Below are 15,862 nucleotides of genomic sequence, written 5' to 3' on the forward strand. Positions count from 1 at the left end.
TCAAAGCACATTTTCAAACCCGAGTAAGAGTTTTAGGCCTCGGACAGGGTTTTAAGAAGGTGGGGTTTCACCAACTTCATGGTTGCAAATTAATTTTGGAGGAGAGGGGAGGATTTTTACAATGAGCCATCTTGCAATTCGCTCTCCCGTGGCGATAACATGCCAACCAGCTAAAAAATCAACCTCAACACGTCTTCTTTTTGACAAAGAAGACAACTTCCATGGCGACGAAAGATTCAAACGATCCAACTATTGTTCCTTGAATTCTTTTTAAGAAAAAAAAGATACAAGAGTGTCACGGAATTGTAGAAATTATGAATGACGTGCTTAACGTGCTCCTTTAGTTTAGTTTGCGGGCTTAGCAGTAACGGACCATCACGAAAATCGCGTCATCAAGGAGCGACAAGAAGACGACAGTTAGCAGAAGTTAGCTTAGCCGAGACGGGATCCGACAAGATGTGGAGGCGAGGCGGCACAAGTGACGCTCTGGACCGGGCTCAAACGCTGCTGGCCGCCAAGAGCAACAAAAACAACGATCGACGAGGGGCCGCCAATGCGGTCAGTCAGGTCGTCTGTCGCCATCCTCCTCTACGTTTAGGCTTTCAACATTAGACAAGTGAAACACATTGGATTAAGGTTTCAAGTGAGGCTTTCCAGCCATGGTTAAGGCTTCAAGACAAAATTTGGGTTTTAAACGAGCATTCGGTTTTGAGATGGGGTTTTAATTCCGAATTAAAGTTGTAAATAAATTAAGGATTTCACATGTAGGTTTCAAGGCAGAGTTGGGGTTGCGGGGTTTGCCTTTAATGGCAGTTTACGTTTCTTGGCTGTGGGGTGAATGGAGGTCACGTGACACGAGACAAAGTTTAGTTTTGAATCCTGATTTGGGTTTGAACTGGGCGAGGGTTTTGGAGTCGAGTTTGAAGACGTCCGGATTTGTTGAAGGCCACCCTGCGTTGCGGTCTGTCAACAGGACGCCATAAACCGAGTGGCTCCTCCGAGCGGCAGCGGCAACGACGACTCCTCCGACGTCAGCGACCTGTCCCCCCTCGGCTCGTCTTTGGGAGAAGGACCCCAAGCCGCAGGAGAAGGCGGCGGCGCCGGACGCTTCCTGAAGAAGCCCCCAGCGGCGCGGTCGCAGGAGGACAGGTGTGTCAAGGTGGGCGGGGCTACCCGCACTACCGCTTCGTCTCAATGGCGAAATCAACTTTTGTTGTTTATAAAAAACGTTCTACTCCTCCTCTTCCTTCTTAGCAATTTTCCTCTTTAATTCTCCCCCTCTTCTTTTCCGTCTCCGTTCACCTGTTTACTTCTTTTCTTCCTCCTCCTCACTTCTTCGCATCCTCTATCACCTTCTCCTTGCTCGCTTCCTTTTACATTTTGTTCTTCCGCCCGTTTCCCCTCTATTGCTCTACTCCAGAGATTCTTAATCAATGTGCAATGGCACATTAGTGTGCCGTGAGATATCATCTAGTGTGCCGCGGGAAATTATCCAATGTTAATTAGTTTGACAAAAAAAACAACATTTATGTTAATTCATCGATGTCAACGATGTATAACAACAGGCAGAATAACCAAATGACCTTTTACTAGAAGGTCGTTGAGATGAAAGAAGCTAAATAAAACCTGCATATCCACGTTTTGTGAGTCGATTTGCTAAGCGGTGTCCATGACATTTTTCCAATTCAAAATATATGCCTTGACACAAAGGTTGACAGATATCAAAATGACCTTCCTTGCACTTCTTCAGACTGCCGTCGTGGTCCAAGCCGGGTTCGCAAGCGTCCGCTCTGAGGAGGCTGGCCCAGATTGAGAGTCGGGTCCACGGCCGACAGCGAGATCCGGAACCTCGGAACCGGACCAGAAGCTCGAGCTCGGACCCGTCGTCGGCCTCGCGGCCCCCCTCGCCGCCATTGGCCGGTCAGGGGACGATGCGCTTGGCCGGGAAGAAGACGACGGGGTCTCCTCGGGGGGATTGCGGCTCCCTCCTCAAATGGAGCCAAAGCGTGGACAGTGATGAGGAAGAGGTCATGAAGCTGGTGGGAGACGGAAACTTGAGCGGGTCGTCGTCCAGGAGCAGAGCTGGCCTGGTACCGCTTACTTCTTCTTTTGTTTGCCGTCAGACTTGAAATGGTAAAACCCGACATCACATGGTGAGTCGGGCGTTTTGTCGTGCCGTCGGAGTGTGTTGTGGGTCGAGATGCTCCCTCGGTGTCTTCCACGGTGCATGTTGCTTGCCATTATTTGATGACTGATTAGTGATCAATTAATCGTTGCACCTCACTCCATTGGCTGTTTTCTCAGACCAAAAAGTCCATCATACCAAAAGTTTAAGAATGATTCCTAGTGTAGAATCATTCCCGACTCACTAATTTCTACAAGCACATCGCACACAGACGACTTGTTCAGAACCATCAAGGTAATAAAGTTTTTTTTTTTTGTGCAGGTGTCCAGCCGAAGAAGTCAGAGGTCGGCCTCCCCTCCGCCCCGCCCCCCCACCGGAGAATCGCCATCCTCATCCTGTTCCGGCGTACGCTCCCCCAGCCGTGATCGCCCCCAACCAGTATCCCCCCAATTCTCCCCCCTGCGCGCCCCAAGTCCAGCACGCACCTCCAACTCGTCCAGGTCTGCCCCAGAAGAGATTCTCTCACTGGAAGAACTTTTCCCGCTTGGACGTGACACCAGCGACGCCAGTCTGGTGTCCTCACAATGTGAGGACGCCAGTCTGGTGTCCTCACAATGTGAGGCACGCACACACAAAATGAGAGACACTAGAAGTCAGTCACAAACATGTGCAGAGAGCGCCCCCTGTTGATGTGTTTTTTGTACTGTTGCGTTACAGTGGACTATTCTGTGAACATGAAGACGTTGGAAGATGTTGGTTGTGCCGACGACAGGACAGAAGCAGAAGAAGAAGAAAAAAAACAAACGCCGGTTAGGCCCATGACAAGAATTTTGTCCGTCTGCCGCTAAATTTCTGTTGAGTAGTGATCCCAAATTGGTCCCGTGTTCATGGCGTGTGCACAGGTGCCGGACGAGCAGGTCATCGTCTCGCTCCGGGAGGCCGACTACGAAAGTGACTTTGAGAGCACCGGACGGACGGAAGCGGGTTGCCATGGCAGCAGCGGACAGGTCGCACTCGTGCAATCAGATTGAGTCTTGTCGACCAGTCACACTCACTCAAAGGCGATCATTTAGTCAATTTCTCTCGTCACCTCAACACTCACTCTTAAACGCCAATTGTTGTGCACTGATGCCCTTTCTCAACCACTCTCTCACAATAACTCTCACATACGGTGACGCACTCCTTCTCACGCAGGTGTCGGAGCACCTACCGTGCAACAGCGAGGAAGAGGAAGCAGTCGGTTCGGCGGTGGCGTGCGAGCGTCGTTCATCTGAGGCAAGTTCAGAAGGCGAGGACGCAACATCGTCGCCGTCCCTCTGCCCCACGCCGTGTGCGAGATCTCTCGGCCGCGCGTCCTCGTCTTCCTCCTCCTCGCCGCCGCCGCCGCCGCCTGGCCTGCGTTTGAAAGACGCTGCGGCGCAGACGGACGCCGACACGTGGATTCCGGCGCCGCTGGCGCCATCGTTGGCGCTGACCGACCTGTTGAAGCAGCGGCTGGCCGTCACGCGCCGCTTGGCGAGAAGCAGCCGCAGGAAGCGTGATGGCATCGTCCACAGCCTCGGGCCGCCCGCCTACACCTACGCCGCGCTACACCTAACCATGGAGGTAAGCGATGCACGCGCTCGTCTGTCTCTCCAATTCACGTGCTCTCGCATAGAATCACGCTCTCACACCCTCTCGGTTTCACTCACTCTCACAGTCACTCTTCTTTTGCCCGCACAGCTCATCAGTAAAACAAAGGCGGCCAGAGTGTGCGAAACGCTCACGTGACTGGTCGTCGTGGAGCATCTTCACCTGGCAAGTGAGACGAAGCTATGATGCGTCGCCATCGTTTTCACATGTGACGATATTGCGTTGGCACCGTTTGGAAACAACTTGTCAAATGGAGGCCTGGCACAAAGTCATCAGTCCGTTATCCCATCGATTGGCGCTTCAATTACTGGAGCGCGGTGCGTTCAAAAATGCTCGGCAAAATTAGAACGTCATTCGCACAACCCACTTTGTTAAAATGCAATCAAACATCCAGCCACAACTTAAACGCGCTGCTGCGCTTCATTTTTCATTGACCTTTCACAAAATGCTCACTACAATTAAACTCATGGTGGCCACCTGTTTATTAAAAAAAAAAAAAAAGTCTCTCACTGGTTGGTTGTGGTGAGATGCGACTGGATGAAGGCACAAATCCGTCAGTAAGGGTCGCTAAAGGGGTAATGAGGATGCTCGGCGTCCCGAGGAACCAGCTTCCCATCCACCTGAGCAACAAAAGACCAACGTGATGTCATTGCCAAAAAGGAGTGCCCTCATAAAGCTACGCGCAAGCCTTATTGCATAAGTTTCGATGAAAATTTTTTAAAAAGGATTTTAAAAAAGGAGCCTTTTTAATTGTGTTTTTTTTTTTTTTTGGGGTGATTAACACAAATAGACTGCAACCCTCCGTTATTTGTGAGAGCCAAGAACTGGGCTGGTCCGCCAATAGTGAAAATCCTCATAGAAATCAAATCCATTGGGAGTTTTTTTTTTTTTAAACGAACCCAAAAATGCAGCTAAACATTCATTTTGCCATGGAAAATTAGGGGGAAATTGACAAAAAACAAAAATATAGATTTGTTTTAAATATTGGAAAAATAAATCTAATTTATTGATTTCACACACAAAAGACGACATAATAAATTATTAAAGTTGTTACAGACTTGACTGAACAATTTTCAACATCTTTTTTCCACAGGTTGGACTCGCAAGCGCGTTATTGCTTGGCGCGCCCCCTGGTGGCCGAGGTGCGCACTGCAGACAGCCATCCAATCATGAAATGGGTACGGTTGCCACCTTTTGAGCAAGGAGCCAAGCTTCTTTCAGGCTGGCAAGACCAGCAAATACTTGAGGCTTGCGTGCCCACGCACAGCAAGAAAAAAAAGAAAATAATTTCCGACTTACTTGAATAACCGGCAGGATGTAACGCCAGTTTTTATTGAGTGCCGTCAGGTCGCTCATCTCCTCGTCTGACAGCGTGAAGTCAAACACCTCCAGTCGGGAAAAAAATGGCCAGCATCATTATCAAAATCAGTCAAACACACGCACCTGAATGTTTTGTATATTTTTGTCTTTTGACATTTAATCTATTTCAGTAGTTTTCATTGTGGATGTGTATTTTTTTTATCCAAACTGTATTTTTTACTAATTGTATATTTTTTTTTTAATCTAAATTGGCCTATTTATCTCATAGTTGTGTCTCTAAATCACTCTTTCCAATCATATTTTGTTTTCTGGTATTTGTCTCATGTTTGTATTTTTCTAACGATAACTATTTGTGTATTTTTATATTTGTGCTCTCTAACATTTGTATATTTTTTCATATTCACTGGAGGTTTCTGTATTTGTATATTTTCAATTTATTTGTATAGTCTTTCTAATATGGTCATTAAAACTTCAAATATTATTGCTGTAGTGTTCATATGGTTTTTAAAAAAATGTTATCTTAAAACTTTTTCCTGAGATTTCCATTTTCAGAGACTTTATCAAATCCTATTTGCAGCATTTATTTTTGTTGGTGCTCTCAATATCACGATGCCCTTATTGTGCGGCGGGCGTGTCGAGTGAGGTCCGTACTTGCAGGTTTTCTCTGATGCGCGAGGGCGTGACACTCTTGGGAAGGGTGACGATGCCCCGCTGCGTCTGCCACCTGCACACACCAGAAGCGAACTTAAAAGAGCACAAGACCCACCAAGGCCCATTTTTCACGAACAAGCTCAGTTGGATCAGGAAACGCAAATTAGTTGTCATTATCTTGATTCATTTTGGAGAAATTAGGAAATAAGTGACCTTTTGGTACTGATGTCATTTTTACAAGCAACCGTATTCTATAAGTGCCAATGTTAATGTCAATAAAGCGTCCCACATTGCACAATGACGAGGTTTGGAAAAAGCAAATCTCCCCCAAAATATAAATGGAGGGGGGGGGGGGGAGCTTTTTGTGTGTGAGGGTCTGACCTGAGCAGGATCTGAGCGGGCGACTTTTGGTATTTCGCACCCAAGGCGGCGAGGACGGGCTCATCCAAAAGCGCGGTCTCGTCGGGACGCTTCCAGGCACGGTCGGGGGAGCCCAGCGGGCTGTAGGCCGTCATGACCACATCCAGCTGGTGGCAGTGCGCCAGCAGCTCCGTCTGTGCCAGGTACGGGTGGCTCTCCACCTACACACACACACAACCAACCAACCAACACAAATCTTTCTCCATCTAATTGGTTCATATAATTTTGCAGTTATTATTTTTATGTATCATTTAAAAACGTGTTTTTCAAATATTCTATTTTGGATTGTGTCGACGCTGATAAAGTGTAGCACGCTACCTGCAGGACGGCGGGCTTGACGCGGGCGGCGGCCATGACGTCATCCAGCTGGCGCTTGTTGAAGTTGGACAGGCCGATGGCGCGCACCAGTCCTTTGGCCACCAGCTGCTCCATGGCGTCCCACGTGGCCCGATAGTCCACCACGTCGTACAGCAGTGGGCCGTCGCCGCCGGTCCTCGGGAACGCCTCTTCCCCGCGCCTGACAAGCAACAACAAAAAAACGTAACCTCACTAATTCACTAACCTCCAGCCAATCATTTGCATCTCCAGCGGACCCCCGGCACACCAGCCATCCAAATATGCCTGCAATTGATTGCCCATCATTACAGACACAGAACTTTTTTTCCCCCTGTTTTGGATTTTGTTTTTTGTTTTCTTTCCAAAATGGTCCTAATTTTTCCTTCATATTTTTCCCAGTTTTTTTTAAATAACATTTTTTTATTTTTATAAATAATTTCGCCCTGTTTTTAGGAAAACTTTTTTCTTTTTCTTCCTGAAATAATATTTTTCCTGTTTTTTTGGAAGAATCTATTTTTCCTGTTTTTAGGAAGATCTTGGATCTGGATTTTTTTTTTTTTTAGTAATTTCATTTTTTTTCAGAATATTTTTTCCAAATAACTTCTGTTTTTCAATTTTTTTTGGTTCATTTTTTGGGGGAAAAATGATATTGATATTCTTTTTTCATTTTTTAAAAATGTGTCTCTTTTTTCAAGGATATTTTTTTCCCCGCCGCCGACGTTTTATGGATTTATTTTAGTTCCTCTGAATAAGTTTGGGAAGATGAATTAAATGAAACTGTTCTTGTTTGTATTGGCGCCATTTTTTTCTGATCTAATATTTTTTGGCTTTTTGTGTAATCGAGTGTTGAAATGTTTTGAGGATGGCGTGCCGCGTTGTCGTTTGAATGGTGGGGTTGCCGATTTGGTGCGTTTGTGTTTGCGTGGCGGCGACCGGAACGCGTAGGGCCAGTGGATAAGGTAGAGGTCGAGGTAGTCGAGCTGGAGGTCGCGCAGCGTTCGCAGGATGGCAGGCTCGACGTCCTCGGGGTGGTGGCGCGTGTTCCACAGCTTGGACGTGACGAACACATCCTCCCGCCGCACGCCCTGACAAATGGGACAAACTCACTCAATGTTTTTTTTTTCTTTTGGCCTCCGTGCATGTGTGCGTGTGCGACACGCTTGTGCGTCTCACATGAGGCTTGGCGAAGGCCTCGCCAAGCGCTTGTCCGATCTCAGCCTCGTTACCGTAGATGGCGGCGCAGTCGATGTGGCGGTAGCCCGCTTCTAGGGCGCACTTCACTGCCTCTTTCACCTCAAGAACACAACACAAACACACACACACACACACACACACACACACACACAACTGTCAGTGGTTCCCATGAAACGGCTCTTCAAACTCTCATTTGAAAGCCCAATCAAGGTGTGAGAGCCATCGTTTCCAAACTTCCCGTGTGTGCGTTTGCGTGGCGTCGGCCTCACCTGTCCCGGCGAGCTCTTCCATGTGCCGAGTCCGATGAGCGGCATCTTGCGGCCCGTGTGGAGGAGGGCAAACTCGCTCATCATCTTCCCGCCGCACACCAAAACGTCGTCACATCAAAATCAACGATAAGATTTATCATCATCATCATCATCATCATGCTAAATGGGCTGTCACTTGTATATCAACTTTTCTAGCTTCCGCACTCAAAGCTGCACTTCATTGACACCGATAGCTCCTCTACCTATCCTGATGACGCAGCAACTGCGGGTTCAGTATCTTGCTCAAGGACACTTTGACATGGTCACACAGGCCGGGGATCAATCCCGCAAGCTCTGAGTGGGGAGACGACCACTCCGCCCCTGATCCATGCTGCCCACATCAGCAGCGTCGTTCGGATTCCGGAACGTACAGCAGGGATTTGCTCGAGGGCCACAAGTGTATGGATTCTTCATGCATTTTTTTTAATGATTACTAACCCTAACTAACCAATTACTTAAAGAAAGAAAAAAATAACGACTGGTCCCCCTTCCACAAGCAGGAGAAAGGAAGAGAAAGTGATGCTGACTTGCATTTTTTTTTTAAACAGTCAGCAATACATTGAAGGTTTAAAAAAAAAAGGTCCACGGCGAACCGGAAGCAGATTTACTCACACACTGATTGCAAATCTTGTGCAGACACATACAAAAATGTTGTCGTCTAACAAATGCAAATTCAAATGAATGAAATGTGTAAAAAAAACTATATCAAAGGCGTTGGGCAGAAACCTCGAAGTCCAAAAGTGGTCATTTTCAAATTTGTTCCAAAAAAGATGACTGGCTGGTCCTCACAACTTCATGACGTACATTTGGCCAAAAGAATCGTCCACCAATCCAAAGTGTTGAAAAGGGCCACGCCATATTAACTAAACGGCAAGTTAGAGCTTTTTTTCTTTCCTCTCATTCATCTGAACTATCAACATTTTTCTGACGGCTGTTGCAAACCACAAAGTCTGAATAAGATTTTTTTAAAACAGGGATAGAAATTAAAATCGGTTTTGTTTTTTGTTTTTAATCCGATTCATTAACAGTTTGAGATTGAGAATCTCCACAATGCACCGACAAAAGGACATGTGGCATCGTTTTCGGCCTTAAATTCATTTTTGTTGGCAACAATGTTGTTGCACTGTACGTCACTTTGCAAAGCTACAAAATCACAAACAAAAAAGTCCTGAAAAATCAACTGGAATGTATCCAAACATGCGAGCAGAAGGAAAATAATGAAATCGGAAGAACAAGGAGGAGGACGGTGGTGAAAAATGACAAGTTTGAACTGGTGCGGTAATTGCGAAACTCACCTGAGCTCGATTTTCCTTGGCGGAGGTCTTGTCAGGTCTGTGTAGACGTTTGACGGCTTTTATCGCGTCCAGTTGCAAACGTGCGAAAGTGCAGAAGCAGACTCGCTTATTTGGCGATTGGGTGATTTCGCTTCCGGATGAAGTCGCGCTCATGTCCGGTTGGGTCCACCAAAATAAAAGTCTAAAAAAAAATGGAACCCATTCGATACGAAAACGCAAATTGAGTTTTGGAAGTAACCCAGTCTGAAAAGCCAAACTCGTTTGAAACTTTGGGTCCAGGTTTCAAGCTCAAACTTGTCTTTAAATTGTCATTTCAAACGCTAACTCAGGTTTGAAATCCAAATGTAGTTTAGAAAATATAATTGAAAAGTATTAGCAAAAACTACTTAGAAACCATCATTTGGAACTCAAAGACAGTCATTAAATCCTGATTTGAAATCCAAACAAAGGGTAGAAACCCAAATTGTCGACACTGTATTTTCAAACCATAATTTTGGAACATTTATCCAGGCTTGAAAGGCTAATTCTTTCAAAGTCTTTTAATTCTTAAATTTCAATAAAATCGTTTGAATGAGCTGAACATTTCAAATGGTCTGTTAGGGTGAATTGTAGTTAAAAAAAATAAATGTATTCTCATTCAACAAGCCAGAAACATTCAAGAGCCAAACATGTTTAGGCTCAAGTCACAAATGTGAAAAGCAATTGAAGGAAATCGTAAACTGATTCAAATTCAGAGGAAGGAGTTTATTGTTTCACAAATGGCCAAATGTCTTTCATGCCTTAAAGCAGGGCTCCTCCTGTTGTTGGAAATATTGACGGCTGTCGGCTCGCCCAACGGCAGCAACATGGAGCAGTCGGCGCAAGTCTTCCCCAGATACTCGACCTAATGTGTTTTTATTGATCCAATTTCGTATTATTTTCCATTTCATTATTTATTCTTTTATTTATCTAATTCATATACTTGATTAAATTATTGTTGTATTGCACTGGAGAGGGGAGCTCTCTAATCTCGTTGCACACTTGAGTTCAATGACAATAAAGGGATTTCTGATTCTGATTCTGAAATATGGTTTGCCAGACCTTCGAGAACATCCTTTACTGTTTTCAAGACAATATGTCATTTGCTTCAAGGACAACTCATTTCCAAACATGAGGGAGTCAGATTTGCTTGTTGCCCTTTTTGTCAACAAAAACAAGAGTCACACTCACTCACCGTGCAACCTTCTGTCAAGCTTATTATTGGCCAAATGGGAAGTGTCTGTTGTTTGGCCAGCAGATGGCGCTGTAAGACATGGATGGATTTGGAAAACGTCACTTAGGCGCAGTAGCCCACGGGAAGGTGTAGAGGGCGCTGTCCTTTGAAAAATCAGGTCTGTGAGGAAACGTTTCGCCCGCTCACTTTCATGTTGGGGAACATGTGCGTTTCATTTCAAGGTCATGGGCAAGCGAGAGTTTCACGTTGAACTCAATCGAGTATCATTTTGTTTATTTTGACTCATGCAACTTTCATGTTGTGCTTATGCAGGTTTCCAGTGGTGGATAACAGCCCGTCGCGGTCATCCAAGTTTCATGTTGGTAAAGCAGGTCTCATGTTGTGGTCACGTGGTCCAGGATCAACATGTGAAGCCCTTCGAGACGTTTCTGTGATTGAAAGCTAGAAATAAATTTGACTTGACTTGGATGGAAGCCAATCGGTCAGGCAAAAAAAAGCAGGAGGTGGTGTTGTCGTAATTCACGCGTAATAACCCCAGAGGAAGACGTTGATGGTGAGCAGCAGTAAGGCATTCACATTAAGAAAGTTCTTCCAAAGCGGCGCCTCCTTCAGCGAGGTGAACTTCGAGCCGCTAGCTGCGGGAACGGCGGAGGAGGCGCCGCTCAGGCCGCACAGATGCAGAAGGATCCGGCGCCACGCGGGGGACGGCGGGCCCTCCGGGGGGCGCTCCGGCGGCTCCGAGGGGTCCGAGTCGGAAACATCGCAGGTTAGCGGCTCAGCATTTAGATCCACACGCGGCAACGTGCTGTGTCTCGTCCACCACGTCAATCTGTGCAACTGACACACCCAAGCAAGAACTTGAAATCGCAAATGGACAGCTTGTCACATTGGCTGCAGAAATACGTTTCAATATATGTACACTATGTGAATATTTCAATAATTAGAATTAGAAATCCCTTTATTGTCATTGTACTCAAGTGTGCAACGAGATTAGAGGGCTCCCCTCTCCAGTGCAATACAACAATAATACAGACAAATATATAAATGAGATAAATAAGAGAGTGCAATGGAAAATAATACTGAATAGGGTATATAAAAACACATCACAATGCTGTTCTGCAAGGTAAGGGTGGTCTCGTGTGTGTGTGTGTGTGTGTGAGAGTTCAGAATGGAGATGGCTCTCGGGAAGAAACTCTTTCTCTCTCTCTAAGCAAGAAAAACGTTAATTCACGATGAGTAAAGTTGTTTTGTTCATCTGATTTCGTGACTTACTCTTTCTCTTGTTAAAAGTTTGACATGACCCAAAAAAAAAAAGGAAAAGTCAACCGATATGACCAAGCTGTGGAGTGACATTGCAGCGCCCCCTGCTGGCCAACATCACATCAGACAATTGTGGCTCAGTCTCGATGCATGACAACTTTCAATCTCAGCGCACTTGAGCAATTCCCATTTTTTCAAATATTGTTTGCTCGCTTTCGAGGCAAGTGTGTTTGCATGTGATTGCGCGTGCGTGTGCGTGGCTCACGTGGTGGGCGGGTATGGCGGGCGTGGCCAAGCTGACGACGATCATCACCAAGCAGCTGAGCGCCATCAGGAGGATGGCGAAGTAGAGGTAGTGCACCCGAGTCAGCACCGCGGGACGGAGGTCCGGCTGGCCGCACGCCGGAACCACGTGGGAAAATTCCAGAACCATCCGGATCAAGCCCACCACCAGGCCCACCATCAGGCCCCAGAACGCCCCCTGGCGCGCACACACACACAAATGCAAAAATAAGGCGGCGAGACAAAATGGCGCGCATCGAGAGACGGACGATTGTCTGACTTGCTCGTTGGTACGCGGCCAGAAGATGGCCAAGATGAAGACGGCGGTGATGGGCGGCGCCAGAAAGCTGACCACCGATTGGGCGTATTCAAACAGTTTGCCGCTGTTTGCCGACTGGATGACGGGAATCCACAAGATGCTGATGACCACCAGCGCCAGGATGAAAAGCCTGCGGGGGCGGCGTCATAAATGATCTTCGGCTTCGAGACACACGCGCGACTGCGGCGAGCGGCACCTGCCGACGATCATGAGCTCCATCTCGGAAGCGGCGGGTCGGGCTCGGTGGTAAAGGTCCAAAGTGAACAGAGTGGCGCTGCTGTTGAAAATGGACGTCAGCGACGACAGCAGGCTGGCGAACATCACGGCCATCATCAGGCCGCGGACACCTGCGAGCACACGCGTCATGTATGTGCACGTGCATGAGTGTGCGTGCGTGTGCGCGTGCGCACTGACCGACTGGCATGAGCTCCACCACCAGTTTGGGGTACGCAATGTTGGAGCAGCCCACCGGAGTTCCACACACACGCTGGCAAACAGCTGGATCCACGCAAGCCACATCATCTGCACGCACATACACGAGGTCATCACGTGCACATGTGTGTGCGTGTGTTGGAGTAGTGGGGGGTGGGGGGGGGGCGTCACCTGGGAAGAGCGCTCTGCTGATCATGCCTGGCATGACAATGAAGAACATTGGCAATATTTTGAGGTAGCCGCCCAACAAACTTCCTCCTTTTGCGTGACTCAACGAGCGCGCGGCCAACGATCTCTGAACCATCACCTGCACACGCACACACACGCACACACACGCACACACACACACACGCACACACACGCACACGCACGCAAAGGAGGAGGCCAGTTTGAATTGGACGAGATTACGCTGCCCCGGAACAAGACCAGATAAACTAGGTGACCCTTTCAAAGCTTAGGCTAGGCGAGAGCGGACTGGACTCGACCAGAACAGGACAGACCAGACTGTCTCAAAGTCCATCAGAATAGACCAAAGTTCACGAGGACGCAAGAGTTTGGGCGTGGGCAAAAAGTCGCCTTCAAGCCGACCAGAAAGAAAGCAAGCCAACGTCGCGGCAAGCCGAGACCAACTTCAGGAGGACGGCTTCATTTTTCATTTTTACCAATCTTCGTCCGTCTGCCCGACTCGCTGACTCGCTCATGTGCCGTGGTTTTGTGGACACCATCAACGCGAGCCTCTTGCGGCATTTTTCAAAAGTCATGAAATTGATCAGCCGGCACATTTGCGGCCGACGCCCGGCGGAAGCGGACGCTCGCGTGCCCGTTGATTATTTCCGTCCAGGACATTGAAGGAGTTTGCGTCTTTGAAGTTCTTCTGACGGCCATGAAACGGTTTGCGACAGGCAGTTTGTCGATCCGTCGCAAATTTGTCTGGCAGCCGTCTTGGCAATTGGCAAGCGCGCCGGCACGATCGAGGGAACGTCAGCCGACGCGCACCCTCGGCCGACGTGCGCGTTCCATCGCGGGCCGGATGTCGTTGCGCAACTTCTTCACAAATGTGGCCGTGCGCGACTTGCGACGCGACAAAACATTTCATTCATTGGCTTTGAGCGGCGGTCCGGCGCGGTCGAGCGCGTTTTGGCGACTTCTTACCTGGTCGGTGCACCACACCCAAGTGGCGATGACGGTGAGCCCGAAGATCAGCCCCGGCCAAGGCAGGTCCGAGGTCACGGGGTCGCGGAACATGTGGAAGGCGTCGGCGCGAGGGAGGTGACACGTGGCGTTGGCCACCGTCACCGCCGGAACGGACGACATGTAAACGTGCGTCAGGCCTTCGTACCAGCCCACTTTGGCGAACGCTGGAGAGGAAACAAGTGGCTCGCTCGTCGCGTTTGTGTGTGCGTGTCGTCACGGGAATCTCCGACGGTGTGTGTCGTACCGATGAACGTGAGCGTGAAGGCGCCCGCCACCATGATGACGGTCTGGAAAGCGTCCGTGTAGATGACCGCCGACAAACCTCCTGCACGCGGAAAACACCTCATGTTGACGTGTCACATGACAACGAGCCAAATTGGAGACGCCGAGTCTCGTCTCGTTCCCGTTCTAGTCCGGTCTGATCTGGTTGAGTGTTACTCATGTGTGTGTGTGTGCGTGTGTGTGTGTACCTGTCATGGTGTAAACACACGTGATGAGCAGCAGAATTGCAGTGGACATGTAAAGATTCCAGCCGAAGGAGACTTTGATGAACAAGGCACCGGAAAAAAGGTCCGTCTGCAACACACATGAACAAATATTGCGTGTGTGTGTGTGCGTGCGTGTGCGTGCGTGCGTGCGTGCCGTACAGAAAGTTTGGTGAAGATGTAGAGAATAAGCGAGAGGACGGACGTGTACATCTGGATCCTTCGTCCTCCGAAACGCTTGGCCAAATATTCGGGCATGGTCACCACCCCGGCCGCGACGTACACCGGGATGAAGATCCAACCCAGAGCCAGCAGGACCCACGCCGCCTGCACGCAAAGACGGAAAAGGCGGACGAAGGCCTGATTGGAGGAGGACGAGATCACAAGTGATGTTTTTTTTTTACGTTCAACTCGAAGCCGCCCACGGCGATGCCGCCTGCCGCTGCCGTTCCCGCCAACCCGATGAAGGCGCCGCTTCCGACGTTACTCGACATCAGAGAGGCTCCGATCTGAAAGGTGAATGCGCGAACGGACGCTGGCATTGGGCGAACGTGCGGATGTTCCGCGTTGTCATACTCACAGGCCACCACGTCATGGATCGCCCGGCCAGGAAGTATCCGCCCACCGTGCTGCCATTGGCCCTCGCGCTCGCCTGAGGACGCGATGGATGTGGACGTTTGGACACAACATTAGGTACAGCAAAATACTTGAGTGTCTGACCACCTCCAAAACTAAACCGGACCAAAGCAGGGCAGGTCGGATTTTAAGAGACTAGACTGGGCCAGAGTAGAATGCGCAAATAATTACTTTCAAATGAGTGAGTACACGTAAAAAGTCATCCTAAAAATAAAAGCTCATCAACAAATGAACAAAATGACTTTCGTATGGTCAGCAAATATTTGCATGAAAAAAAAAGAGCGCGTGCGTGTGCGTGTGTGGACCGACCCAGATTCCGACGACCATGACCAGGATCAGGTAGACCACCACCACGGCAATGTCGGCGGTCTCCATGACGACCTGGCTGGGAGGCGTTTCCGTGGCAACGGCGTCTGGGATGTTGTCTAGAAAAGCCAAGGCCAACTTCGAACATTTTCACGTCACTCAACGGACACTTCCTGCTCCGCTCAGTGACTTGGCTTTCTGGCCAATCAGTGAGCTGGAACAAGTTATGAATGTGGGAAGGGTGGAGGAATGCATGGGTGTTGAATACATGAATGAATTCATGTCCTAATGGATAAATGGATGAATATTTGGAAGATTCCTGCAGTCATCGCAAATCCAACCATCGATTTTCTAGAGTGCCTACCGTTGCTATGGTTACGGGTTCATCACAAATATATCAACATCATTAAAATATTCTGATGCCAACCCTCCAAAAAATAAATGTCAGATGAAA

The 15,862-nt window shown here is 48.3% G+C and overlaps 3 protein-coding genes across 7 annotated transcripts; 1 reads left to right on the top strand and 2 right to left on the bottom strand.

Annotated features, from left to right (window-relative positions):
- Positions 1-216: 216 nt before the first annotated feature.
- c13h19orf44 (chromosome 13 C19orf44 homolog) lies at positions 217-5,558 on the top strand. Of its 3 annotated transcripts, none has more exons than XM_088313141.1 (9): positions 217-567; positions 974-1,149; positions 1,751-2,090; positions 2,447-2,711; positions 2,843-2,934; positions 3,043-3,132; positions 3,320-3,730; positions 3,848-3,926; positions 4,851-5,558. In XM_088313141.1, exons 1-8 carry the CDS (start codon positions 319-321, stop codon positions 3,893-3,895), a joined length of 1,671 nt encoding a protein of 556 aa, XP_088169267.1. In that variant the 5' UTR covers positions 217-318; the 3' UTR covers positions 3,896-3,926; positions 4,851-5,558. The 3 variants fall into 3 exon arrangements, with proteins under 3 accessions (XP_088169267.1, XP_088169266.1, XP_088169268.1); XM_088313140.1 differs by having other exon boundaries at positions 3,848-3,922; XM_088313142.1 differs by having other exon boundaries at positions 217-558; positions 3,848-3,922.
- akr1a1b (aldo-keto reductase family 1, member A1b (aldehyde reductase)) lies at positions 4,222-9,449 on the bottom strand. 2 transcript variants are annotated; one of them, XM_088313144.1, is made up of 9 exons: positions 9,282-9,448; positions 7,948-8,031; positions 7,658-7,777; positions 7,418-7,569; positions 6,467-6,665; positions 6,110-6,309; positions 5,729-5,801; positions 5,057-5,143; positions 4,222-4,377 (listed from the first exon to the last, which is right to left on the bottom strand). In XM_088313144.1, exons 1-9 carry the CDS (start codon positions 9,432-9,434, stop codon positions 4,312-4,314), a joined length of 1,134 nt encoding a protein of 377 aa, XP_088169270.1. In that variant the 5' UTR covers positions 9,435-9,448; the 3' UTR covers positions 4,222-4,311. The 2 variants fall into 2 exon arrangements, with proteins under 2 accessions (XP_088169270.1, XP_088169269.1); XM_088313143.1 differs by lacking the exon at positions 4,222-4,377 and having other exon boundaries at positions 4,910-5,143; positions 9,282-9,449.
- Positions 9,450-10,586: 1,137 nt separating this feature from the next.
- slc5a9 (solute carrier family 5 member 9) lies at positions 10,587-15,285 on the bottom strand. Of its 2 annotated transcripts, XM_088313135.1 has the most exons (11): positions 14,871-15,285; positions 14,629-14,793; positions 14,452-14,557; positions 14,226-14,306; positions 13,940-14,145; positions 12,959-13,094; positions 12,770-12,877; positions 12,552-12,702; positions 12,317-12,485; positions 12,020-12,235; positions 10,587-11,331 (listed from the first exon to the last, which is right to left on the bottom strand). In XM_088313135.1, the coding sequence occupies exons 1-11, from the start codon at positions 15,006-15,008 to the stop codon at positions 11,014-11,016; spliced, it is 1,794 nt and encodes a 597-aa protein (XP_088169261.1). In that variant the 5' UTR covers positions 15,009-15,285; the 3' UTR covers positions 10,587-11,013. The 2 variants fall into 2 exon arrangements, with proteins under 2 accessions (XP_088169261.1, XP_088169262.1); XM_088313136.1 differs by having other exon boundaries at positions 14,629-15,022.
- Positions 15,286-15,862: the final 577 nt, after the last annotated feature.

Source organism: Idiotropiscis lumnitzeri, chromosome 13 (genome assembly GCF_059441095.1).
Source record: "Idiotropiscis lumnitzeri isolate Australia: NSW breed Sydney's pygmy pipehorse chromosome 13, RoL_Ilum_1.0, whole genome shotgun sequence".
NCBI classification, from domain to species: domain Eukaryota; kingdom Metazoa; phylum Chordata; class Actinopteri; order Syngnathiformes; family Syngnathidae; genus Idiotropiscis; species Idiotropiscis lumnitzeri.